The sequence below is a fragment of the Tauraco erythrolophus genome, chromosome 7, assembly GCF_009769465.1.
Source record: "Tauraco erythrolophus isolate bTauEry1 chromosome 7, bTauEry1.pri, whole genome shotgun sequence".
Classification (NCBI taxonomy): domain Eukaryota; kingdom Metazoa; phylum Chordata; class Aves; order Musophagiformes; family Musophagidae; genus Tauraco; species Tauraco erythrolophus.
In genome coordinates, this window is record NC_141471.1 from 46,445,825 (window position 1) to 46,471,413 (window position 25,589).

Below are 25,589 nucleotides of genomic sequence, written 5' to 3' on the forward strand. Positions count from 1 at the left end.
CAATGACCCAGGACATACAAACTGGAAAAAGAAATTCAGCTTAATACCAATGCATGAAATAAAGGTATCCTTCTCTGTAGAAAAGGCCACGACTTACACAAGGTGATCTGACCAGTTCCTGCAGAGCAGTCCTTTGTGTATGATATGGCTTTTGCTAGCTGCAGTCATTGACTTCAGAAAGTCAATGATGTGGATCTCTTCCACATTTACAGTTATTGTTATGTTCTAATACAGTACGAGCATGTATGCTGGATGCTGCTAGATATAATTAGGAAGGGAGATTCACTAGAGTGGAAGCAGTTCTCTCTTGGTGCTCCAGAGTGCGTGAGGCAGCAGTACATTAAAATAGGTACTGACTACCTTTATGCTCTGTTATTCCTGCTGGCTGTTAGGGAAGAGTTGGCCTTCACCTTCTTCCTTGGTCAAAGAAGTTAAATTGTGGAATATACAAAATAGAAACTTTGAGACAAGGCTTTTCTCTCTGAAGTCTGGTCCTGGTACAACAGAAATTCCAGGTTGCAGAAGGGTATCGTACATGCTGGTATTTTCTTGTTGGCAAAGGACAGAATACCTGATGTGGATCCTTCTTTGCTACAGTGATTCCTACCTTCCTTAACAGATTGTTTAGGTTCCTGCAAAAAAGCAGAAGTCAGAGTGTACATAACAGCTGGAACTGATTCTAGCAGTAGCATAAAGCTGCTAGAAGGAGCAGGAGTGTGGCATAAACCTACTTTGCTTTCAAGTGATAGGCCTCAAGGTAGGTGCATGAATCCTGCATTTGTTATGAGATGATGAAGGAGGAATACTGAAAACCAAATGCAGTGAGATGTCGGTACTCACAGGGGCCAACTCTGTCAGCATTCCTTATAATGAACTGCTGACTGTTAAGCAACACATACTCGGGTCATGGCTTGCCAGCCACCTGGTCAGGATGTAAAGCGTTGACACAAGTGCAGAAGGAAAGTTGGATTCATCGGCATGGATTCAGTCCCAAAATAATGTTTTACAGAGAAAGGCTGCTAAACTCCTTTAGAGTTTAGCTACTCCAAGAGATAAGTAGTTATTACTTAATTATTATACTGTTTGGCAATGGAAGGGCTGTAGATTTTCCTGCTCTTTTAAATATATAAGCAAACTCTGCACAATCCGAACTGAAGGTTCTAGCTTGGGTACAGTAAGCAATATAACTCCATTAAAGTATGTGCTACTTTGTCTGAAATACTTTTGGAAAGTTGAAAGTTCGTGCTGAAGCACAAAGTTCAGCTTCATACTGAGCTAAATCAGATCACGTTATCCTTTTTACTAGTTCTAACTAAGGGAAGTCAACAAAAACTTGGGAGAGCGATAACATTTTAAACCATTTTTATAGTCAATGTCTGCCCATGCATGGCCCTAGCCTCCCTGAGGAGGAAGTGTCACAGTTAAGCAGATACATCGCTTGTGATATTTCAGCAATGTCTCTTACAACTTGTAGTATTTCTACAATGCACTGTATTGCACTAAGCAGGCAATAGGTGACATGAACTTAGCAGGTAGGTTATTTCAATGCTAATTTTTCTAATTAGGCATATGTTGCTTAATGTGTGCGGGTTTTTATCTGAACTTCATGAAGAACTTGTCAGGTTAAATTTTTCTCGACATATATTTTGGAGGGAGAAAATGGATTTTTACAAAACACACTTCCTAATATAAACTATTTAGTACTTTGGCATGAATAGAAACTAGCATTCTTACATTTTAAATAAGAAATCTTGCGGAACCCAAGCTTGTCAGATTTTTGCCAGAAGCTTGCTGATTCCCTGCCAGCTCATCTACCCATCCGCTTGGCAGGTTGCCCAGTCTTCCGAAAGCTGCAGCCGTCTCTGTTCAAGGATGGCAGCACTTCCAGGGCTGTGGGCTCCAGAGTAGGTGGACAGATGGACTTCCTCTCAGGTACCACCCAACGCGTCCCCATCATCGTGGGGTGATGTGTTGTGCAGACAGCCTCCTGGCAGGGTGGTAGGCTAAGGAACTTTCAGGTCTGGAGATGTTTTATCTTGTGCCAGTTTTTAGTAGTTTTGTAAGAAATTGTTTTATAAGTGGATATCCTATTCCTGTCGCTAAGGAAGACCTTGTATCTGAAAAGAGATGTATGTGTTGAACACGTCATTTTGTCGCAGTCCTGCTTCCAAGCTTCATGTAGATATGACACAAAACGCAACAGCATGTCTAGAGGAATGTTGCGTTTTAAGTTGGAATTTGGCTTCTGACAGAGCATTAGGTTTTGCTGGAGTTTTGGGCTTTCTTTTTATCTTAGCAGATGTTCTTGTTTCTCCTACAAATATCTAATCTTGTTTTAGATTCGACTAGACCTCAGCAATATTTTGTGGACTAACATGCAATTTTTAAGTCAGTTAGATGTTCATGCTAGTTAATACACCCTTGATATTAATAATGTATTGTGGAAAGACTGTAGTAATAAATAAAAGCTGATAAGCTTTATCTTGATGTGTACATGGTTGTTGACCTTAACAGTTTTTCCCTTATCTTTTTAGTGCTGAGAATAGTACAATTTAGTAGCACAGAGCAATGCTAGTGAAATTTTGGGGATTGTAACTCTTCATGTTTGTATAAAAGTAACTGCTAACCATTACTCAAACAGGTTAATAAATAATAAAAACATACAAAGCAAATTTTGCTTTCTTTTTCTGGTTATTCTTTAATAGTCCTCTGCATATTAAATAGCTTCTTAGAAAACTTATCTTTCCTAACAGAGGTCTACTCCAAAAATAAATCAATTCCACAATAGTAGGCATGGTTGGAGAAGAACTTCTTTTTCCTGCTCCAGCTATCGCTTGTAGGTTGCTAATAGATGCCATATAAATAAAAAAAATAAATCTCTTATTTTACTGAAGTTAAATAATTATATTGACAGAGACATATTAATGTAATGAAACAACTGTGATACACCGAATATTTTATAGACTGTTGCCAGGAGATGGTACTTTTTTTTATAATTATCCTCAAGGAAATTTAGCAAAGAATTTTTAATTATCATAATACACTAGAGCATAAGATAATTAATGCTTCTTATCATTAATTTGTCAAATAGAAACAATGATACTATAACTTAGTAACTTTTTCAGCAACTTGGTAACTTTATTTCCTATCTTGTCACACTAAAGTTCTAAGTCCATTCCTGAAGTTCCTGGTTGGGTAGAATAGTGGTTTCAGAATCTAGGTTGATAATCTTTTTTGTTTACACAGTGTTATCTAGCAGTACAAGAACTGAAGAACCAAATATTGCCTTCTTTGATTGGACCAATGGTTCAAAAATCAGTATGAAGGATGAAAACACTATAATTAAAAAAAAAAAAAAGTCCTCTCGTTTCACAGCTAATACAATATGTTAGGGTGAAGAAGTTTGGCCTTGTAGTGCATTTAGCACATGCTTCCAATGACCTGTCCAAAATGAAACCAAGCTCAATTGATTTGCCTCTATGCCACGCCAGCTTTATGTGTATTGAAAGCACTGGAGCTATGCTAATAATAAAATCAGAATGAAATAGAGATAAATCATGCACAGTTTTTTGCTGCAATGATGACAAGTAGTTTCTCTTTGGTTTTGTTATTCTTTTGCACCAGTCAATATAAAAATTTTGCTAACGTGTTTTTCAAAACATTTACAGATTATAAGTAGTCACTTAACATCATTTCTGCTTACAAACTTAGTAACGACATGTTTATATAAACTAGACTGTGATGGTCATGTCTTCAGCTATGTACTGGCATAGCTCCAACTGTATAGCTGTTGACTTTGTGAGGATTTAGATACAATCTTAAAGTTAAGCCTGTGCTTAACTGCTTTGTCAGTCTGCCTCTCCTTCTCTTGTTGCTTTTAATATCATATAAAATCTATGAAATTTAGCTTATTCCAACATATGAATGAATGTTCAGCTATTTCTATAAGTTCTTTTTACCCCAAAATGTGGTTGATTTACTGTTGTTCCAAGCCCGCAGAAAAGGCTGATATAATGACTGACTGTATCCACTGTGACTTCCGTAGTGGTATGCTCTGGGTGGGAGCGTGTATGTGTGTGTGTATCTGTTCTCAAAGGTGAGGTACGGGCTTCTTGTCTAACCAAAACTTCTGTGGTCAGATAGAGTGTTTTTCAGAACAAATCCTTTCTGTTCCCGAACTCGTGCTTTTTTGCAGTAGATGTAAATGAAGTCCTCCTCTTTTGTGGCTTTTCATTTAAATCACCTAATGTTTATAATTGTTATTGATACCTGTTTTTCATTGTATTTAAAAGCATTTACAGCAAAATATTACATTAGTAATAGTAGCAAAGATTTAGAAAGTGAATTGCACTGGAGCTATTTTATAGCCTGAGACTGTCATCTCATGAACAAAACATAAAAGTTATTACACAAAGGAAAGTGTAATAAAATCATGGCTGCAGGCAGTGACTTTAATAAACAATATAGGTTTTTCTAATACTTAGTAAACAATGAGATTTTACCAGAAGTGTAACTTCATAATTCTATGGTTAATGTGCAATCTTCCCCAAAATAGCATTCATCTACAATAAGATTTAGTTGGGAATATATGCCTGACCAAACTAATGAGTATGATATTAGACTGTCTAGAGAGCTATGGGTGTGTTTAAAGAAAAAGATTTGTAAGTGCTCCAATTATCTCCATAGATCAGGAGCTAAGTGACAATATTGGCATAGATTAGAATAAAAAAATGTATGTTTTAAGCACACATTTCCTTAAATTTTAGTTCCTAAAAATCACATCCATGTATCTCTTCATATTTTTAATATCTGCTAGATGTACTGTAGTTTCCCCTGGCATACGTGTCCTGTAAGGCAAGGGACAACAGAATCAAGAAATAAACATCTGACCACGTCACAAATCCAATTAACTCTGACAAGGCTAGTAAAGTCAAGTGAATAACAAAGCAATGCTGTCTGGAAGCAGCTTTGTATTTTAGATGGTACTGGAGATGGTAGGACACCAGCTGGACGAGGCAAAAATACTCTGGGCAGCTGCATTTTCTGCATCCGCTAAGACCATCTTATACGCTGACAAGGTCACAGCACTACAGCGTTTTCAAGTGTCAGATCTCATCTCTTCACTGTTTCCAAGTGGCAGAGAGGAGGAGGGACACGGTCCCCTCGCAGAATGTGAAATATGTGCTGATGTCATTACAGGGTAAGGCAGCGAAGCAGAAACTGTAGTTAACATCACACAGCCTCTCCTCAACCACCACCACCATGTTTGGTTATGGATAATAACCTTCAGCAGATTTAAGGGCAACAATCCTTGGGCAGAAATTCGGCTGATTGTCTAATCCCAGGACCCGTGCATGTTAAAAGTAACTTTCCTTTTTCTGGCTCTTGACACATGTAGTTATCCTGTGTCCCATTTAATAAAACCAAACGATTAAATGGGCACTTCACTGGTCTACTGTGTTCATTCATGCTTCAGACTCAAAAATGCGAGTCAATTTCTCATCTTGAGAATAGCAGTGTCAATCTAGTGACACTCCTTTGGCACAATTATTTTAGATTTGTCTTGAGAGGAGAATCCATTCCCTGACCTGACTAGAAATCTAAATTTTTCACTATGTGTTTCTGCATAGAAAGGAAATACATACTCCATTTACTTTATTTATGTAACTCGAAACCCACTGTATTACACTTGGAATTACACTGCACCTTCTGAATTACACTCTCTTCTCACTCAAACCTATTCACAATCATGCAGTACCCTCAAGTAAAATGCTCGCTTTCCTTTTACACTTGAGTAATGGAAGAAATTTTAGACCCATCAAGTATTACACAATACTCACTGCTATTACTGTTAATTGTTGATGTTATTTGCAGCTCATAATAACTTACTTTTCTAGTTGCCAGAGTAGTCCAAGATATGTTTTGTCAGCTCTGATATGAGCCCTAAAACTGGAACAAAGAGCTGTCCTCAACTTTGGAGTGGAAGAAGGAATGCTTCTTTGGGAAGCATGAGAATTGGGGTTAGCTCATATCCTGCAGCTAGTTTGCATCTGGCTAGAGTTGGAAATTTCCCAGCACTTTTCTTATATTTCTATTTAATTGAAACTAAAATTGTATCAATTTCAGCAAAATTTTCCAAAGGGAGATTTCTCAGATTTAGAGTGGGATTTCTGGTCTAGAAACCAGAAACAAATACATATACAATGACTCAGTGGTTAAGTCATTAAAGATTAGGTCTGGAGTAGGGAGCTGAAACTGTTTCCCCTCAATAATTCCACATGTTTGTATACACTGCATCTTTTGAATATTTTCCCAACTTGAAAAAATAGGAGTTTTGTTCTCACATAGAGGCCAAAAAAAGTAAACACTTCAGAAAGTCTGTAGTGCCTACAGTTGATCTTTGTGTTGGTCCCATCTTTCCTGACACTGAGAATTTAACATGGGGTGAGATGAGTGAATCTGTTTTAACTGTCAGGATGGCCTCTGAGGTCAGGGAAAGGAGCAAGGAAAGAGTAACTAATATGCAAGATTGCTTCTACAGAAAATTAAAAATTAAACATATTGTCATGCTTCTATGTTTTTCTGACTGCACTGAAACTTGATCTCCTTGCTACAACTTTGGACACAAATAGAATTTAGCAAATGGATATACGCTGTAGATGCAGCACAGGCATATGCTGACATACGATTACCGTATGTCAGTCCACAGTGATTTTCATCACAGATATTTTCATTATGCTGCTTTTCTCCCTCCTTTGAAGCCACATGCATTTACAACTGACTTGGATTAGGCAGAAAGGACTGATAGAAAGAAGCTAAAATAGCTTTCAGAGATTACTACTACAGTCAAACATATTTGGAACTTGAAGAGCCAATATGAACTATTGGAACAGACTAAAATCTACATTGATCTTTATAAGTAAAGAAAACATCACATGGATTGGGATTTTTATCCTGGATTCATCCAGGATCATATACAATATTTTACTCCTGTCATGTAGCACAGCAAATTAAAATTTAATACAAAACAGAAAAGAAAAAACCTTTGTATTTAACAATGTATCATTAAATACAGGGGTTTTAACTTGAGCTGGAGACTGCCTGAGTCAGAACCTGTCCTGGTTTTGACTGGGACAGAGTTAGTTTCTCTTTTTAGCAGCTAGAAGAGCTCTGTGTTTTGGATTTAGTATGGAATTTGTTAGAAGAATGTTGATAGTGCACTGGTATTTATAGTTGATACTGAGGCCTCAAGGACCTTTCAGACTCCCACATTTTTTCCAGTGTGCAGGAGCACAACAGCACAACAGGCTGTGGGGGAGCACAGCTGGGACAAAGGGCCCACAACTGCCCTTGTGATTTGAACTTAGATTTGGAATTGAGGGCCAAATTGGCCAATGGAGTATTCCATATCATGCAGCGTCATGCCCAGTGTATAGATGAGGGTTGGCTGTGGAAGCTTGGAACTCTCCTTCTGAGGGTGCTCTCAGACTCAAGTCTCTTGGAGTTCTCTCTCACTCTCTCTTTTTGGGCCTCTCACTTGTCCGGGGTTGCAGTGTTGGGACTTAACTGTTTTGGGATCATTTGCTGGGACGGGACATTGGTCACCAGGTGGTGAGCAATTATACCGTGCATCACTTGTTCATATACGTTATTTTTAATATATATAAAAATATAATTATTATTACTTTATCATTATATTTTAAATTACTATTAAGTTGTTCTTATCTCAACCCACAAGTCTCCTTCCGTTTTCCTCTTTACTTCTCTTCGCCATTCTCCGGTGGTGGGGGAGGGAGAGTGAGGGGCTCTGTGTCTAGGGTAAACCACAACAGAACCTCACAGTCTGGCACAGAGAACAATGGTAGCTGCCAACAGGATATTTCCTGTTGGTTTTCACAACAAACAAAAAAATTGGATATCTTCATATGATCTGCAGATGTGCAGTATGAAAGCATTTAAATGCAAGTTTTACGGAGGCCTACTATTTTAGACAACTAATAGATAAACCAACCTCTTATCTCTTAAGAAAACGACTCCATCAGAATAGTCTTAACACCTTTCAGCAAATTGTGACACATAAAATACACTCAATCTCATATTCTTAAGTTCCTAAAAATTTTGGAGGAAAACATACTTTAAATTTACTTAAATGCCTGTAAGAACTTGAAAAAAAGGAAGCATAATGAGAACACACATAAAGATTCTACTGTACCATGTCAAGGTAGAAAAACTGTACGGAACACATTCTTTGACTTTTACAACATCTCATACAGTCTTTATCAATGAAAAACTTTATTTGTATCTTTAGTGAAAAAATAATTGCTTTATACTTCTGAAGAGAGAAACCATCTCTTTCTGAATGTCTGGAGAAATGCTGAGAATAATAACTACCATAAACAATTAATTAGTAATAATTCACTTACATTTTCTTTTCTGATTTATAGATTATTCCTTCCTGGAGACATAACATAATTTCTCAACAAACTCCAGCTTCCTAACTGTTGAAATACCAAGGACACCAAGTGTTAGACTTCCCTACAAAGCGTATGTGTCAGCTTAGGCCAGCACAGGAAGAATTCTTAAGACTGGCCTTAAAGAACCAACGTTTACTCAAAGCCTCCGATTCAGCACAGGTACTTGTGCTTTGTAGTTCTGGGTCTTAGAAAGGGTCAAAGCACTCTGCAGTGTAGAAGGGCATAAAGTAGTGCTTGACACGTTGGACATAAACACAGATGTCATGCAGACGTCCTGCTGTTATGAATAAATCGGTTCCTGCGTGTGCTAAAAGGCACTGATGTAATCACAAAATGTTTTAGAGACCTGATCCTTTTGCTCTTAAACTGTGTAACACTGGAAATTTTGCCCCTCTGTAAATTAAGTATTGGGCCTTAGTATAATTCTGTTGAAATAAAGGCTTTTCTGTCAGTTTGTTTAAGTGGAAACCAAAGTTCCATAAGCTTTAGGCTAGCCTTCTCTACAGGAAAATAAACAACCCAAAATGTATGGTGATACGTGTATAGTTTTCCTTCCGCAACCACCTTTATTTCCAGAGTAATTGTAATTGGGTGTGCAAATTTCTGCTGGATGACACTGGAAGAGAAAAATGACAAAGATGATATAAAACCATTTTTGTTTCTTATCCTAGGAAAGCCTGACATGGCACAATTTGGGTGATCCCTGGATTTAAACCCATTAAGAGAGAAAGATAATGGTGCTATTATGAGAGCCAGATGGAGCGAAAATAGTTAACAATACCACACACAAGCAAAACCAAAGCAGATCTAGAATGAGGGAAGGGGGAGGTAAGTGATGCCATAAAGGAGTTACTTATCAGGTACTACACTTTGAGGAAAAGACAAGCACCTCTTTTCAAAAAGGGAATCACAGAAATTTATGGAGGATATTGTGGCATCATTCCTCTAAATCCCTTATGCTCCATTGTTCTCCATGTTTCTCAGGGGTACCCCTCTGCTCTCAGAAGTTTTGCACCCGCTTGTTCTCTTTCCATATCCCAATGTTGCTGAGGTCCTGTCTGTGTAAGCTTGTCTCCCAAGACTCAGCATCTCTATTTGACTGTAAGCAATGCTGTCACAGTGGTAGGCACTGCCAGAAAGATGTTCTGCCCCTCCTTTTTGTCTGTGAAAGCAAGGTGTAAGAAGGCCTTACTCAAGGTATTTTCCTGGCACTGCTGCTGTGGCTGCAGGGTGGAGGCTAATATTCCTCCCCTGCGCCACCAAGCAATGCGTGTTCCAGCATCAGAGAGAAGAGCAGGATCTGAAACAAGTAGAACAGTGTCACTCAGAAACTGCAGGAGTGAGGGAAATTTGAGGGCTTCCTTCCACCTGTGAAGTTTTCTGTAGGCAGTGGAGGCTGGTGTGAAACATAGCTGTGTGAGACAGGTGAAAGGGGAACTTGCTGCTTCCTAGAAGTCCTGTGGTTGAGGAAGTTTTGCGAGGTAGCTTTACTTCAGGGAGTTTCAACAGTGTTTAATGGAGATGTGTGGTACTGGGCCAGTTCCCACCTGATGCAAAATAACCTCTGTGTGAGGATATACTGGAGATGTGAAGAACCTCAGCCCCAGCTGTGAACAGCTGTCAATCTACTCTGCTCCAAGTGAATTGCTAAAACACAGCCTAGGCTGGTTTATCCACTGCTCACAGACAGAACAAAAACTGTAATCGTTTGTGGTGCACCATAATTTTCCAGGAAAATATATTCCATAGCACTCTGAAAGCAAAAATAATATATTTAAATGAGATTCACAGCAGTATATTTTATTGACTTTGAGAGACAGATCCAGAAAAAGAGGATTACCAAGCTGAGACTAATAGCTGCATTCAGCATTCTCAAATTTACACTAGTTTACATTTGGAATAAGAACTCCATCTGTAGCGGGGAAACAGTACTTAAACACGCCTTACTTTATTGTGTGGTGCCACCTAGGGGTTAAAAGCTTTTAAACTGCAGAGTAGCAAAGGATAGGAAGCCCTATTAATAGCAGAGAAAGTATTTCTTAGACTAAATAATTTGCATTTTGGAATTTACTAGGCAAAAGGCTGCTGAGATTTCTATACTGTTGTATCTGGAATTGTAACTTTCCCAGTGCTCTTTGAAGCTCGTCATAGTCTCTCTTCTGTAGTCTGGCAGTGATTGGGGATGTCGCAAATCCTGATTTTCCCCTCTACTAGCCAGGTCTTGCTCATATGATCAGTGGGGAGATTATCTACATCTACTGCTGCAAGGCTGGGAAGGAGACTGCTGTCTTGCTGGTTTTGAGTCTACAAGAACTTAAAATAGAGCCTTGAAAAGTTTGCTTTGTGAGGCCAAAACCAGAGAGGAAACTCTGGACTACTACTGCTTAATCTAGTCTGCTGTACAAGAGAGGAATGAGATGCTGGGACTGCTCTCTGTGAGCAGATATGCTTCATTCCTCCTGAAACTTCCCCCTCCGCCTTTGCACCTCACAATAAGAGCTGGAACCTTTGGCTTCTTTTGATGTAGCCTAGAAATGGGCTAAAGAAACCTAGGAAAATCTACCCTTCTCTGTATCACGTTTGATTTTTCAAACTGAGTTTTGGGCTAGAAGCCTGAATTGTGGTAATTTATTTCCTGAAAAACAAAATCTCCAGGAGAGGTAATATTTTAGCAGAAGTGTTGGTGTTTTTTTTTTACATGCTTTTTTTTATTCTCTCGAATGGTATTTTATTTTATTTGGTATCTTCTGCAGCAGATGGCGTACCTGCCGAGTGAGCAGATCACAGAAAGAGCCTCTGGGCTCAGTGAGGCAAGATCTACTATGTCTCAGGCAGAATGTAAATTATACATACATGTAGTCAAGAAACTTCCTCCTATGTCCTTAGAGGAAGGTGGTGATGCTATCACAATCTTTTTCAAGGACGAACGTCAGTAACATTTTTGATTGGATGACTGCATGCTTGAACTGCAATGCTAACGAAGGGCATGTGTCTCTTCTCTTCCCTTAGTACTCTCCACAAACATAAGTAATTAAGATTTGGTTTTTAATAAGAGAAGACCTGATTTTATTAATGTTAAGTTCCTTTTTAAAATCATCCGTACTGAAAAAAAGAAAAAAAGGCCAGCTGACAAAAATTGATTTGTCTGTGCCTTAGAAATGGGAAAAAAAAAAAAAATGGAACTACAAGCCCCCAGCATGGCAAAACAGTGCTGGAAGGTATACTAAAGATTGCTGTAAGTATCCCTCAGGTAAACAAGCCCTGCGGTAAAATCATAGCACCATGGATAAAGCAAACTCTTCTGACTGTCCTCTGTATGTCATGATGCAGAAGAGATGAGAAGCTGGATACCAGGGCTGCCATACTTGAAGCTGAACAAGCTTTGACAAGATTGTTAAAGAAAAGCTAAGCTACAGGAGGGAACAGCAAATCCATCGTGGTGCCCATCTTGATGTGGCATGCTCGGGAATCAGCAGGCTGCTGCTTAGATACTGGTGACAAACATCATACCAAGCCTAAGAGAGAGGGAGACGTACGTTCAGGTCAGGTCCACATTAGACATTCTTGCTGTGTCACTCAGGGTGGGTTTTTGGTGACTTTCTTGTTTTGATAAAAGTCAGAGAGAATATGAAGTTACACTAGCAGCACAGTGCTTTTGCCTTTATAGGTCCTATTGCATACCAAAACAGCACGGGTTTTACATCTGTAGATGTGTGTATGTGTATAAAAACACACCGATAAATAAACAAAATGCCAGCGTAAAGAAATGATTACACTAGTAAGTACATACACATTAGGAGGGCTTTATTGGCAGATACTCGCCAATACAGATACAGCCTAATGGTCTGGGCCAGCAGCTATTTCTTACAAAAGAAGATACAACAAATTCAGACACTTGGAATAAGATACGTATGAATAGGGATTGCAGGATTCTCTTTGATATATATATGTCTAAAACAAAGTCTGAAGATCAGAGTTTAGTAAAGAGGAATTGGAGAAGTGATGATTAATAGAAGTCATTAAACATAATTTGGACTATTCAGAATTTCAATTACAAAATAAAAAGAATCATCCTGCTCTTGACATTCCTGAAATAATGTTTTCAGAATCTTTCATTTTACAGGACCTGGCTCATTAAAAGCTGTGATGGTTTAAGGGTGTTCGGAGCCGGTGTGTCTGAAAGTGTGTTTCTTTCTTTCCAACTGTATCCCTCTTGTGAAACAAAGTATCACCTGTCCTTACAAATCTTCCCTACTCTTACAGTAGAATTAGGGGAAAATCGTAGCTGGAGGCCTACTGAAGAAGACAAGCAAGAAGAAATCCTGCTTCCACTAAATCACTTTTGCCATTGACTTCCTCAAGGACAAATTTCATCCTCAAATCTTTATCTAATGCACAAGAGGCGTGCAACAAGTGCAGTGTGCTTGAGATAGTCTGGTCTTTCCTGACAAATGTCTGCTGGCAACAAGGTCAAAATCATATAAAGTCTCTTCATCAGAATCAGGTGTATCCACGCTTACTGTCACAAGTAGAAAACAAGTCAATGTTTAACAGGAATAAATGAGGAAGGGGGAAAGTCTTGGAGAACCGCATCTGGAGAAATAATACAAGAAAGCGTTCCCATATCAACAGATGACAAAATTATGGAAACTACATAATCGTCTTACAGGAACCCCACTGCGACACAGAGGAAGCACACAGAGAGCACAGTGATGGAAACTCACATTCACAGAATGGCAATGGAGGGTAACTGTCCCTGTGACTCCAAGGGACAGAAACGCAGGGAGCCTCTTGGTGCCTGTGACCCTTTCTCCTAATCTCATCCCGCCTCCCACTGTGTATAACGACGGGCATTCAAACGAGAAGGCAGCTCCTCTGGACTCATCCACAGAGTCCTTCGCTCCAGAGTCAGAACACCACACGGCTGCTGAGCCTACAAAGACAGGTCTTGGCAAAGGCAAACGCTTCAATACTGTCCATAGTCTACCCGAGTCTTTATAGGAAACGTTTAAGAATCTTTAATATTTATGACGCTGCCGATGTCATTCATCCCATGTCTGGCACTTGGATGACAGAGATAAGGACAACAATAACAAACGCTAATTGGAGTCTCCAGTCTGATAAGGGTTGCTTTGCCCCCCAGCGCGCTGCGTTCCAAGGTCACTTCCAAGGGGCGGTGTGAAACTGGGCTTCCCCGGGTCTCCCGGGGGGACTGAGATGGTGCTCCAGCATCCATTTAGGAAGGGATTTAGGATGCAGACGGGGGGCCGCCTTATCTGCCTTCATGGCTATGGTGATGAGCACCTTAACACCACTTCCGACCGCCAGGCTGATAACCGGCCCGCACGCCGGCTCCCAACGGGCCGCCCGGCAGCCAGCCGGCAACATGGCGCCCCCGCGCCGACGGCCTCCGGGGCAGGACGCCACGCCACGCCACGTGCACGAACCACGCGCACGAGCCGCGCCACCCTCACGGCTCCCCCCCCTGCCCCAGGCCCGGCGGGACGCGCTGCGGCGTCTTGACGTCAGCGGCGCGGTCCCCCGGCAACGGCCGGATGTCGCGAGGCCGCCGGGAACCCGGAAGCGGCGGGCGAATAGGAGCGAGAGGCGCAGTCGGCGGGGCGGGCTCGGCGCGCGGAGGGCGGCGGCGGCAAAGTAGTCCCGGGGGGCAGCGGAGGGCGGCGGCGCCGCGGTCAGCGCTCGGCGCGGCGGAGGGAGCCTCGGCCCGATCGGCGCGCTCGGACTGCGCAGCTGCACCGCGCAGCAGCAGAGATGGCGGCGGACAAGGCTGCGGGTGAGTGCGGGGAGAGCCGCCGCGGTTCGCCGTGTCCGCCTCGGCCCTGGGCCGCCTGGTGCGGAGTGATACAGTCCCGCGCGGGGGGCGGTGAGTGCCGGTACGTCCCGGGCGGAAGGAGAGGCGGTTGCGTGGCCTGCCCTGTGCTGTTTCCTTCCGCGGAGGAAGTAGTTCCCTCGCGGTGGCGGGACTGCCAGTCACCGGTGGCCGGTGCGAGGTGCCGGCGAGCTCTGCCGCCTGTGGGCCTGTGTCCTGGCGGGTCACCGGCAGGGCCGTGTGAGAACGGGGTCCTCTGTGCCCGCGGCGAGGGGGGCCGGGGCGATGCACCCCCCTGGCCTGGAAGGGCTCTGTGAGGGGAGCGTTAGGGACGTGTTGGCGGGGATGGGTGTCTCCCAGAGCGTAATAACCGCTGCAGAAGTTGAGCTTCTGGGTTAATTCGTTAAACTGGGGCGTCCGGAGGGTGCTGGGAAGATGGGAACGCTTTCTGTTGCTGCTTAATCTCTGGAGTTCAGTCCGGCTCCCTCTGAGTTGCCGCTTTGGTTTCAGGGGATGAGTGAATCTTTCCTTAACTTGAGCCTGAAAAGACACTGTAGAGAGAAATCGCTGAGATTAATAAATAAATCATCTTCTGGTAAACACCAGAAATAAATCTGAAGTACTGTTGCTGTGTAACTCATTAGCCTCGAGAAGCCACTGCTCGTCCATCTCCCGTAAGGATACCCTTCATGCAGGAAGGATCCTTCCTTCAGATGGCAGCTCAATGGGGACGGAGAAGAGGGCGATGGGGAGGAAAGCCAAAGGGATCTGCTTGTGTTCTTTGCGTTTTTGTTTGGATTGTTTTTTTTTTTTTCATCTGGTTTTACGTCACGGCAGCATTATTTAAAATCCTCTTAATCACTTTTTCCTCTGGATGCTAAATGTGAAACTCCTGAGAATCTGAAAATGACTGTGGGAAAAGTTACTGTACTATACTGAGTGATGTGTACTAAACTATCCTGTGTTTATTTATAAGCACTGTGTATCCTAAACTCCAAGAAAAAAATAGCGTTAAGTTTTTTTATCTTTTTGTTGTTCTTGGAAGTGTTGAAGGAACTTTTCAGTTGTACTTGCTTAAAAGTGAAGTATGTGCCCAAATGAATCAAAGATGTGACCTGTGGCAAGATATTCTACGTACTGTACTTGTTCACAGCAGTGAGCTACAAATAACTTTCCACTGAAAAGTGTTTGCTTTTTATTGTACAGCATTGAAGAAGTCTCTTATATTTATAGTAGTAGTGCAGTGCTTCATAGAAAAAGATAGTCTTGGTGCAACAAACTGTCATTATCTTATAAAGCCTGAACACTCTGGCTGGTCTTCATACCCTTCAAAGTGCTTTTGGAGCAAGAGTCGTGTGATAGATCCCTCCCCTTTCAGGCAAGACGTTATCCCGCTGCCAGTAGAGTTTGGAAATAAGAAATAATTCCAGACATGCTCTGGTATTCAACTGCCCGGTTCATGCAAGGTGTAATTTACAGGGTCTAGGAACAAGAGAGCTCAGGAACAGCAGTCCCTGGGAGATATGGAGAACAGGTGTGAGGATGATTGCAGTCACTCTCCAGGTGTCTTCGGGTATAGGTGTGTGGGAGATGCGGCTTCTCGTTGCTTATATGATGTGGCAGCAAGCCGATGAGGAGAGCAATCTTGCTTTTCAGGTGGCAGTCTCATGCTTTTCCTTCTCCTCTAGTAGAACCAGTTTTCCCAAAGTTCTGCTGTCCACCATGATGTAGCTTCTCCAGTAGGAACAAGTGCCTGCTCGTGCAGAGCAAACAAGCCTCCGTGACATAGCGTTTTCTGCTGCTCAGCCCCAGCATTGCTAACTGGGAAGGTAATTTCCTGACTTGTTTCTTTAACTTCAAATTCAGTGCAGCAGCTTCCTCTGGATCAAAATCTGAGCAGATGATTTTTGCATCCTTTTCCAGGTTGCCTTTTTTGCCCCTCATCACTAGTCTGACAAGTATTAGAGTTGCTTGGTACTTGTGAAAGTTGGACAAAATGAAAAGTTAAACAAACAGGTCCATATGTAAATACAATTTACAGAGATAAATCGAGTCCTGTCATTTATAAAGCGGAGAATCCGCTCTGTTTTCAGATATTTCAGCTTATAATTGTAGTTACTGCATGGATAGGAACATATCAGTAGTGACTGGTGTGCTGTGTGTTACCCACACCACATGCTTGTGCAAGAATGCCAAAGATCACTACATCTGAGTAAGCAAGTGGCATGCCATGTGTTTTGCCAGGAAACAATGCACCTACCTGTTTAATTTTCAAATGCCTCAAAAAATATGGAAATAATAGTTTTATTTGTGAGCACTTGATAGCAAGAGTACTTTTTTTTCTCCTCCCGTTTAAGTGGAATTAGAAGGTTCTTTTCAGAATCTTATACCAGCCAGCTTCTAGGTGACTCCTGTCTGTGAGATCTCTCAATAATAAAGATCAGCTGAAGCAGTAGGTCCTGGTCTAAACAAGAGTGGCAGGATTACAGTAGATTAGAAGGCCCTTTAGCTCTTCAACAGGTTTCAAGTGTGTTTGGGCAAAAAGGGTAGAGAGTAGCCAAAGTGTGGTGTGTTTGGTTTTTGTTTTTTTTTTTTTCAAAGGAAGTATTGGGTTTGTGTGGCAAGGTTTTGGTAGCAAGGAGACTACAGGGACGGCTTCTGTGAGAAGCTGCTAGAAGCTTCCCCCATGTCTAACAGAGCCGATGCCATCTGGCTCCAAGATGGACCTGCTGCTGGCAAAGGCTAAGCCCATCAGCAATGGTGATACCACCTCTGGGATAATATATATAAGAAGAGGAAAAAAACCTGGGCGTGGGCAATTGCAGCTGGAAAGAGGAGTGAGAATATGTGATAGGGACAAATCTGCATGCCCCAAGGTCAGGGAAGAAGGAGGGGGAGGAGGTTCTCCAGGCAGCAGAGCAGAGATTCCTCTGCAGCCTGTGGTGAAGACCATGATGAGGCAGGCTGTCCCCTGCAGCCCATGGAGGTCCACAGTGGAGCAGATAGCTGCCTGCAGCCCATGGAAGACTCCATGCTGGAAGAAGTGGATGCCTAAAGGAGGCTGTGAGCCCGTCGGATGCCTGTGCTGGAGCAGGCTTCTGGCAGGACCTGTGGACCCGTTGAGAGAGGAGCCCATGCTGGAGCAGGTTTGCTGGCAGGACTTGTGACCCTGCGGGGTACCCATGCTGGAGCAGTTCATGAAGAACTGTAGCCTGTGGGAAGGAGGTTGGAGAAGTTTGTGGAGGACTGTCTCCCATGGGTGGGACCTCGCACTGGGGCAGTGGAAGAGTGTGAGGAGGAAGGAGCAGCAGAAACAATGTGTGATGAACTGATTGCAACCCCTGTTCCCCGTCCCCCTGCGCTGCTGCGGGAGAAGAGGTAGAGAAATCGGGAGTGAAGTTAAGCCCAGGAAGAAGGGAGAGGTGGGAGGAAGGTGGTTTTTAAGATTTAGTTTTAGTTCTCATTACTCCAATTTAATTGGTAATAAATTAAGCTAATTTCTCTGAGTCGAGCCGTTTTTGCCTGTGGTGGTAATTGATGAGTGATCTCTCCCTCTCCTTATCTCAGCCCACAAGCCTTTCATTATATTTTCTCTCCCCCTGTCCAGCTGTGGAGGGGGAGTGATGGAGTGACTTTGGTGGGCACCTGGTGTCCAGCCAGAGTCAACCCACCACAGCTGTGAACTATGTCAGGTGGACTTTAGTTTTATTCTTCCTTGATAAGCTTCCAGTTCAGGTTTCGCAGACCTGCTTTGTTTACTCAGTCGCGGTAGGTGCAGTCGATCAGATTACAGCCATAAAACTGACTTTATAGGAGAAGAGACAGCTCTGTTTTTGCTTAAAGCAGTCCTCTGTTTCATTTCGTTTTTTATTTAATGTGCCAGCGGACTTAGAGACATAGTAAAATCATAGACCTGTCCCGATTTTTCCCTAGGAAATATGTCAAACAGCTATATAAGTGTTGCTTTTATTATGCAACTTAGACAACAGTCTCTGGTTTATCTTTCACTTAACTGAAGACATTCTGCTTCGAGATTTGGACTTTGGTAAGCCCACCTTCGTTTGAGGTGCTTGTTTTACGATGGCACTCTGCTAGGTAAACCTGTGTGAGGAACCTCTTGCCCAGATCAAGTGTTATCAACTTCAAAATTTTAGTCTCCAGTCTCTGCACTGTGATTGCTTTTACTAGCATAACCTGAAAGGCATGCTGAGCAATAACTGTTAGCATGGAAGTTTGAGGGAAAACGTGTTTGCTTATTCACTGCTGTTCCAGAGATCCTTGAAGGGTGGTAGCTTTCTGTTCAGCTGTACAATCACAGGATTTAGAGCAGGAATCAGATCTATTCTATATTTAGCTTGAAAGAGAAGTGCTTCTTGTTCTTTTTCTCTTTTGCTGCGGAAAACCTTGGTGCATCAAAAATTCTCTGAGCTTTTTTGTATTTTAATTTTCTCTCTTGCCTTTCCCTTTCAAGGAAAAGGCAGTGCAAGTGGCGTTGATTGTGCCTTATGCACAGCCAGGTTTTCGAGCAGGTGCATACAGTTCTGTAGCCCTCCGATGATCCATCCCTCCAAAGTGCTGAAACTGCTGAATCCTGTCTAAGTCACAGTGGGTTACTTTGTAACTTGTGGGAGTTAGATTGTTGACATTTTAAATGTCAACTTCCTTGGCATCTTGATGCAGGATGAAAGTCACAACCAAATATTTACGGTTCTTGCTCAAATGTGTTATTGCATGGGGCAATGGAAGGGATCTCACTATCTTCCCAGCAACAAGCACAAACTATAAATAGATTACTAAACGTGCTTTATTCCTACTGTGGGTATTAATTGATAAATCTTGTGAGATCTGTTTGCCCCTTACTGTTGTTGTTTTATATTTGTAAATTTTCATAGTCAGTGGCAGATGATCTACATATATTGGTGATGATAGGGAATGGATTTTGTGGTGGAGCTCACAGATAAGTGTTTTCATTTGTTCAAAGTGGAAACAAAATTAGTAGAGTTCGCATTACATCTGCAAACCTAGGGAAGAGAAAGAAGACACTGAAGTTACAAAGCCTACCTGGCCTATTAAAATAGCAAAAGGTAGGTTTCAGCAAAGCTTCCACTTTGAAACTTAGGAAGTAATTTTCTGCAAAAGTAGTTTATAAAGTCTTTGTTTCAAAAACATTAAATGATTTTTGTACGTTCTAGCACATGAGTTAATGCTTCTAGAAATAAGCTGTCTGGTGTGGTGATTGTGTCGTGTTTTCAGTTGGGTTTTTTTCCTCCATTAGTTTGTGCTCAGTACAAGGAAGGGTTTGGTGTTTTTTTCAGCTTCTTTGACATGGAATGTCTGTACTGTGGTTTTTAATGCAGCTTCACTGAATTCTTAATTACCTGATGACAAATGTGTTCAGTAGATTCCTTTCTGGAAAATATGCTCAACAGTGACCGAAAGGTAAAATGTTAGGAATTCTATGTAAAAAAAGTTGAAGACAGTTAAAACCTCATTTTATTGCTATATAAATGCTCAAAGGGGCCACCATCATAATTGCTACATTGTCCTTGTTTCAGCTGGGACAGTGTTACATGCTAGAACCAGGGAAGATGATGGGAAAAACGTGAGGAAGATGCAGAATAAACTGTGCCTGTTTACCTCAGAAAAGAGGTGATTCAAAGAAAGATCTGTAAGATCCGGAGTGAGGCTGAAAATGTGGATAGGCAGCATTTGCTCATCGCTTGAGTGTAATCACTAGATACTGTTTGATGGAGTATATTGAAGAGTACAAAAGTATAGAGAGTTTAAAAAAATACATCAGATCTGTCAGTGATTATTAACAATGATGGTTTGATTGCAGCCTCTTATTTAGGGAGACATACTCTTCCAAAGCAGGGAGCTGGGTGGAAGTTCCAGTGTTTGCTCTGGTTTTTTTTTTGTGTGGCTCCCTAAAGCATTCTTTGCTTGCTGTTTAGGAAATAGCATACAGGATGCATGGGTTGTTCATCTAACCCAGTGTGGTACTTGTTTTATGGTGTGTGGCCTTCACTGCTATTTTTTTGTGTAAATAAAGACAATCCTAGAGTGTGGTTGCAGCTTCAAAGAGAAATCTAAAATTTGTGCATTGCCGGTTAACTCGCAGGACTGGTTATTGATTGAGGACAGTAATTTAGCTAGGATTATTATATTTACATTTTATGGAGAAGAATTCACTAGGAGTATTGGATAACTTGAGATTACTGTAGTAGGGAGACAGTGCTGCAGTTATCTGGAATGTTACTTGATCTTGAGGTGGATCTTGAGAGGTGGAAGAAACAAAATTTTTAAGCTGAATAGCTGTCATCACATTTGCAAACTTCCTTGTAATCTTCTCTTCACTTTACAGATCAAGGTACCGAGAAACATGAAGGAGCGGGTGCTTCTGGGATTACTGATCAGGAAAAGGAATTGTCGAGCAGTGCGTTACAAGCTTTTCTGGTAAGACAAAGCCAAATGGGCTTATATAATTATTTTTCCTGTTTTCTTAGTGCAGTGGCAAGTGTATTAACAGGATATTATATCAAAAGTAGCACTAGTTGTGTTATAAGGCCAGCACATCCATTTTCTGTCTGCTATGATGTGAGAAGACTGAAGGGGATACTTGAATGAAGTGTGCAAGACCACATTAATCTCAGTTCTCAAAACTTAGTAGCCTTAAAAGCTGTATAATGAGGTAATTAGAAGCAGCAGGCTGCTATGTTGTATCAGTGTTGGAAATACATGATTTCCTGAAGAATTAATCACTTCAAGTTAAGAATGTTATGTTTAACGGTTTAAAAGAGCCATGTGTATTAAAAAACAGGAACCAAACAAACCTTTTTCATTTTAGCATCTGCTATGTTCTTTCACAAAAAGCATTGTATACTATTCTGCCACTTTGCATTAAAACATTCTTCAACACATAACGCCTACAGGCTGTATTAGCTACCTATTTTGTGTTTCTTAGAAGATATTTTTTCGTGTGTGTGTGTGTGTTAGAAGTTCAGGTACCAGGTCTTTCGGTTTACTTCTTTCCTTGTATTGTCTCCTAATTTTATTTAGTGTAGGAAATGACAGGAAGTATAATTGTTTTTCCTTTCAATTGCTGCGTCTCTATCTCCACAATGCCTTGCATAATTCAGTTTTGAATGTGTTAAATGTGTCAGGGGAAGAACTTAGATACTGTCTTTTGAGATTCCTGTTTGTGTGTTTCACTCATTACTTTTATTTTGTCTGGAATGTTGCTACATGAAGTGTGTGTAGTTGGTCCTTCTTGAGTGCTTCCTATCACTTTCAATTATTCTTTTTCAATAGCTTTTTGCTCATTGACGTTTGATCCTGAGAACTGAAGGCACAGGAAAGAGTTGCCTGTTTTCCACCTTGCTCACAAATCTACGTGCCTAAAATACTTTTGCCTGTTGACAACTTACCCTGGACCAGTATAAAACAATTAAAGATTATCTTGTTCATATTTTTTTTTTTTTTTTAAGAACTCTCTTAAGTTTATGATGTTGTGAGGTGGTGACATGTCATCAGAAATAGTCTGGTGTCCTTGTTTGCTGATCTTTGCTTGTTATTGAGTTGCTTTAAATAGCTTTGTGGACTGCTTTGCATGCTGCAATCATATTGCACTTCCAATTTCTGTCTAGATAGAGTTACTGTAAAATTGTATGTTATGTTCTAGATCTTGTCTAGTAGAGTGAAGGACTGTTGGCTGAGGAAAAACATCACAAAATAAGTAGAACATTTAAGGGTTTGAGGTTTTCAGTCCAACTATGGTTAGAAGCTTTGTTGCTGTGATCTGAAATCTACTCCTGTTGAAGAGAAGCTTGGAGTGGGAAACTCATGAAGAAAATCATTGGGAGATGAACTGTCTCAGTTAAAGAGTATGCCAGCAGTTGAGTTGCAAGTCCCTGTGTTTATGCACATGATCACTAGTCGATCCATGATGTTGATACTTAGAGTTGTGGAAATACTGCGTGTCAATGTCGTGCTACATCTCTGTAAATTGTGTAACTGTGCTTTCACAGGAGACTGAAAGAACTGGGATGGTTCTGTTGAAAGTAGCCACAGAATGGCAGCTTTCTCAGGAAGAGCAGGACCACAGAGCCTTTCTCTGTTGGAAGTTAGGCAGGAGCCCAGGAGAAGCTCCATGGAACAGCATTTAAAAAGAAGGAGGAAGTGGAGAGTGGTTGTGGTACTCCAGAGCATAGCTTTTGATTGTGGAGCGTTGACAGAGATGGAAACAAATCTGCTTATCTGACTGACCAGATTGGAAGTAACCCTGATACGGAAGAGGTGAAGGTGATTATTCCTGTACAGGAATTAAAGAGTAAAGGATCATTTAGACTTAACATAGTTGAAGGAGTCTGGAATTTTCTTTCATTCCTCAATGCCACTAAATACCTCCTGCACACACACAGAAAAGACTAAAACTGAAAGCAGAAAGAGGTGAGCCATTCTGAAGTTCTTGATTATTCCTGACGTCAAAGAAAGGGATTTCTTGATGAAATCACACCTCAAAGGAGCGTTATGCTTGGGTTCTAGTTTCTGTTTAGGTGTGCCTAGATGATCGAATACTTCACTTAACAGCTAAAACTTGTAAAAGTATTATTTAAACCTGTACTGGGAAAGTGACACCCTCTTTTTCCAACCTGCCTTAAGCTGACTTCCACAGACTAAATTGTAACTCACAGTCTTTCCAGGTGAAGTGAAGAATGAACATAAAATGATGGGGTGGACTTAAGTAAGCAACTGCAGCCATTCAGTGTACATGTGCTGGGGAAAGAGTATGAGAACTGAGAAAACGAAGAATCTCGAAACTCAAAATAATTACGATGAGGAGAAATCAGGATGACACTTTTTGTGGAAACATCTGTTTATAATAATCAACTACTCCATTTGTCCTTCCTCCACAAAATTCTTTTTGAAGTTTATGACCTCAACTTTAAGACTTACTTCTCATACTTCTTTTTTTTATGCAGATTAATGTGTGTAGTGCGTAGACGTTTGGTTAGCTTAGCTTGATGCTGCTAAAGGAAATACTACTTTGCTCTCTGAACTTACTGAGGATACTTTCATTAAAATTAGTAGCCTGGTAATTTAAACTTTGTATCTTCTAATGCACGTTTCTGGTATGTGTGCAATTTCCAGGCTGGAAACTATGATGCTTGTTTACAACACCTAAATACCCTTCAAGACATAAACAAAGATGACTACAAAATAACTTTGAATACTGCTGTTGCGGAGTTCTGTAAAAGTAACCAGACTACAACAGACAATTTGAGACAAACTCTTAACCAGCTGAAGAACCAGGTAATGCAGACATGTTGGCAAGGTACTTCATTTGGAGTGGTATTAATGGTGGTGAGATCTTCCAGTGAAAAAGGAATAAAATTTCTGCCCCTTGTCCCCCAGATTTAATAAAGGAATAAGAAAGTGATATTGCTTTTAAGCCTCTGAGTCTGTTAAATCATTTAGGACACTGTTTTTATAGTTGTGGATTTAGTTATAGTTGAAGTTGATCTGAAGCTGAAACGTTTCAGAGATTATAACCATAGAAAGATCTGCTATATTCTTTCAATAGAGATTTCCTTAACCTGTAATAGTTTGTTTAATAATAATAGTAGTGAAGTAACATTTTCACTTTCAGTTGACAGCTTTCTATTTAATTCTGAATTTTTTTCCTGGATTTATGTTGAACAATAATAAAGTTTATTAACTTATAAGTTTACTGACCTATCTTTAGACAGATTAATACCTTTGGATTATTTTTTAGAAATACTTGACACTTTTTAAAATCATAGGTATTGAAAGTTAATTGAAACAAGTGGAGTTTTTTTTCAGGTTCACTCTGCTGTTGAAGAAATGGATGGTTTAGATGATGTTGAAAATAGTATGTTGTACTACAATCAAGCTGTTATTTTGTATCATCTGCGTCAGTATACTGAAGCTATATCAGTCGGGGAGAAACTGTACCAGTTTATAGAGCCTTTCGGTATGTACACAGGAAGAAGAGTTTTATTCATGCAATAATCCTAATCATAGAATCATTAAGGTCTGAAAGGACCTCTAAGATCATCAAGTCCAACCGTCAGCCCAGTACCACCATGCCCACTAAACCATTACCTGAAGTGCTACATCTACACGCTTTTTGAACACTTCCAGGCATGGTGACTTCACCACTTCCCTGGGCAACCTGTTCCAAATTTTGACCACTCTTTCAGAAAATAAATTTTTCCAAATATCTAATCTAAACCTCCTCTGGCACAAATTGAGGCCATTTCCTCTCTTCGTATTGCTAGCTACTTGGGAGAAGGAACCAACACCGACCTCGCTACATCTGCCTGAGAGCGATAAGGTCTCCCCTGAGCCCCCTTTTCTCCAGGCTACAGAATAACTACAGGAAGATTGTTCTGTCGCTCTCAGACAAGTGATTTGTAAATTGCCTAATATGGTTCTAAAAAAAGTAGATAGGCTTCAGAATGAAGAATATGATTTACTTAAATCAAGAACAACAGTTGAATTTCAGGGGAAGGTATTTCAGAGTCATTTGGCAGACAAGTATAATGAAACTGCAATGGATTTTTGAGTTTAAAAGGTATTTATGTAAATAATATGTAAAAGCTAATTAAATGATTTAAAATCTAGTATTTTGAGTCATCATACAACTTCATGGGTGGATGTGTGCATTTGTCAGGGCACTCACATTTTTAGATACCTACGTTAGGTCATACGTAATTTTACATGCTCATATCTGAATATAAAGCCTCCAGCTTTTATGAGCTATGGCACCCTGTGTAGTGGAATTGCCATACTTGAACGAAATAACTTCATAATCCATGTTGAATTTTAGAGGTGACAAGGCCAAAGGATGCATGTGTGTGTAGCTCAATAAATTAAGTAAATGTTAAGGTGTTTCTCCTTCAGTTCCTCCCAGTTTTCAGTATGCCTATTTAGGACTTACTCTGTGAAGCCGGCCAAGCGGAGGTGTGTTTGTGCAGAATCCTTTCAAGTTCTGTGGGATTCTACATATGCATATGGCTCCATCTGTCTATTTAGACACTGGATCTTTGATGCTGATCTGCTTAGACCAATTCTCAGAATCTATAAACATGAAATACACATTAAGCTGTCTTTAGTCTATGCTTTTATGCTGATGCCATTTGAATGAATTACTTTTTTTTTCCCAGTACATGTGCTTATCTACATTACGTAGATGTCTGTGTTTTTTTTCTTATGTAATATATTGATTTTTCTCATAATGTTGCATAGATGCACTTTATAGT

The 25,589-nt window shown here is 40.8% G+C and overlaps 1 protein-coding gene across 4 annotated transcripts in view; it reads left to right on the forward strand.

The window, feature by feature from the left end:
- The first annotated feature begins 14,199 nt into the window (after positions 1–14,199).
- CNOT10 (CCR4-NOT transcription complex subunit 10) overlaps positions 14,200–25,589 on the forward strand; it is a 37,845-nt gene continuing 26,455 nt past the window's right edge. For all 4 annotated transcript variants that reach the window (XM_086614354.1, XM_086614355.1, XM_086614356.1 and 1 more), the window contains exons 1-4: positions 14,200–14,268; positions 20,669–20,760; positions 23,455–23,616; positions 24,148–24,298. In XM_086614354.1, coding sequence (XP_086470480.1) covers positions 14,247–14,268; positions 20,669–20,760; positions 23,455–23,616; positions 24,148–24,298 — 427 coding nt within the window. In that variant the 5' untranslated portion in view covers positions 14,200–14,246. The remainder of the gene's footprint in view (positions 14,269–20,668; positions 20,761–23,454; positions 23,617–24,147; positions 24,299–25,589) is intronic.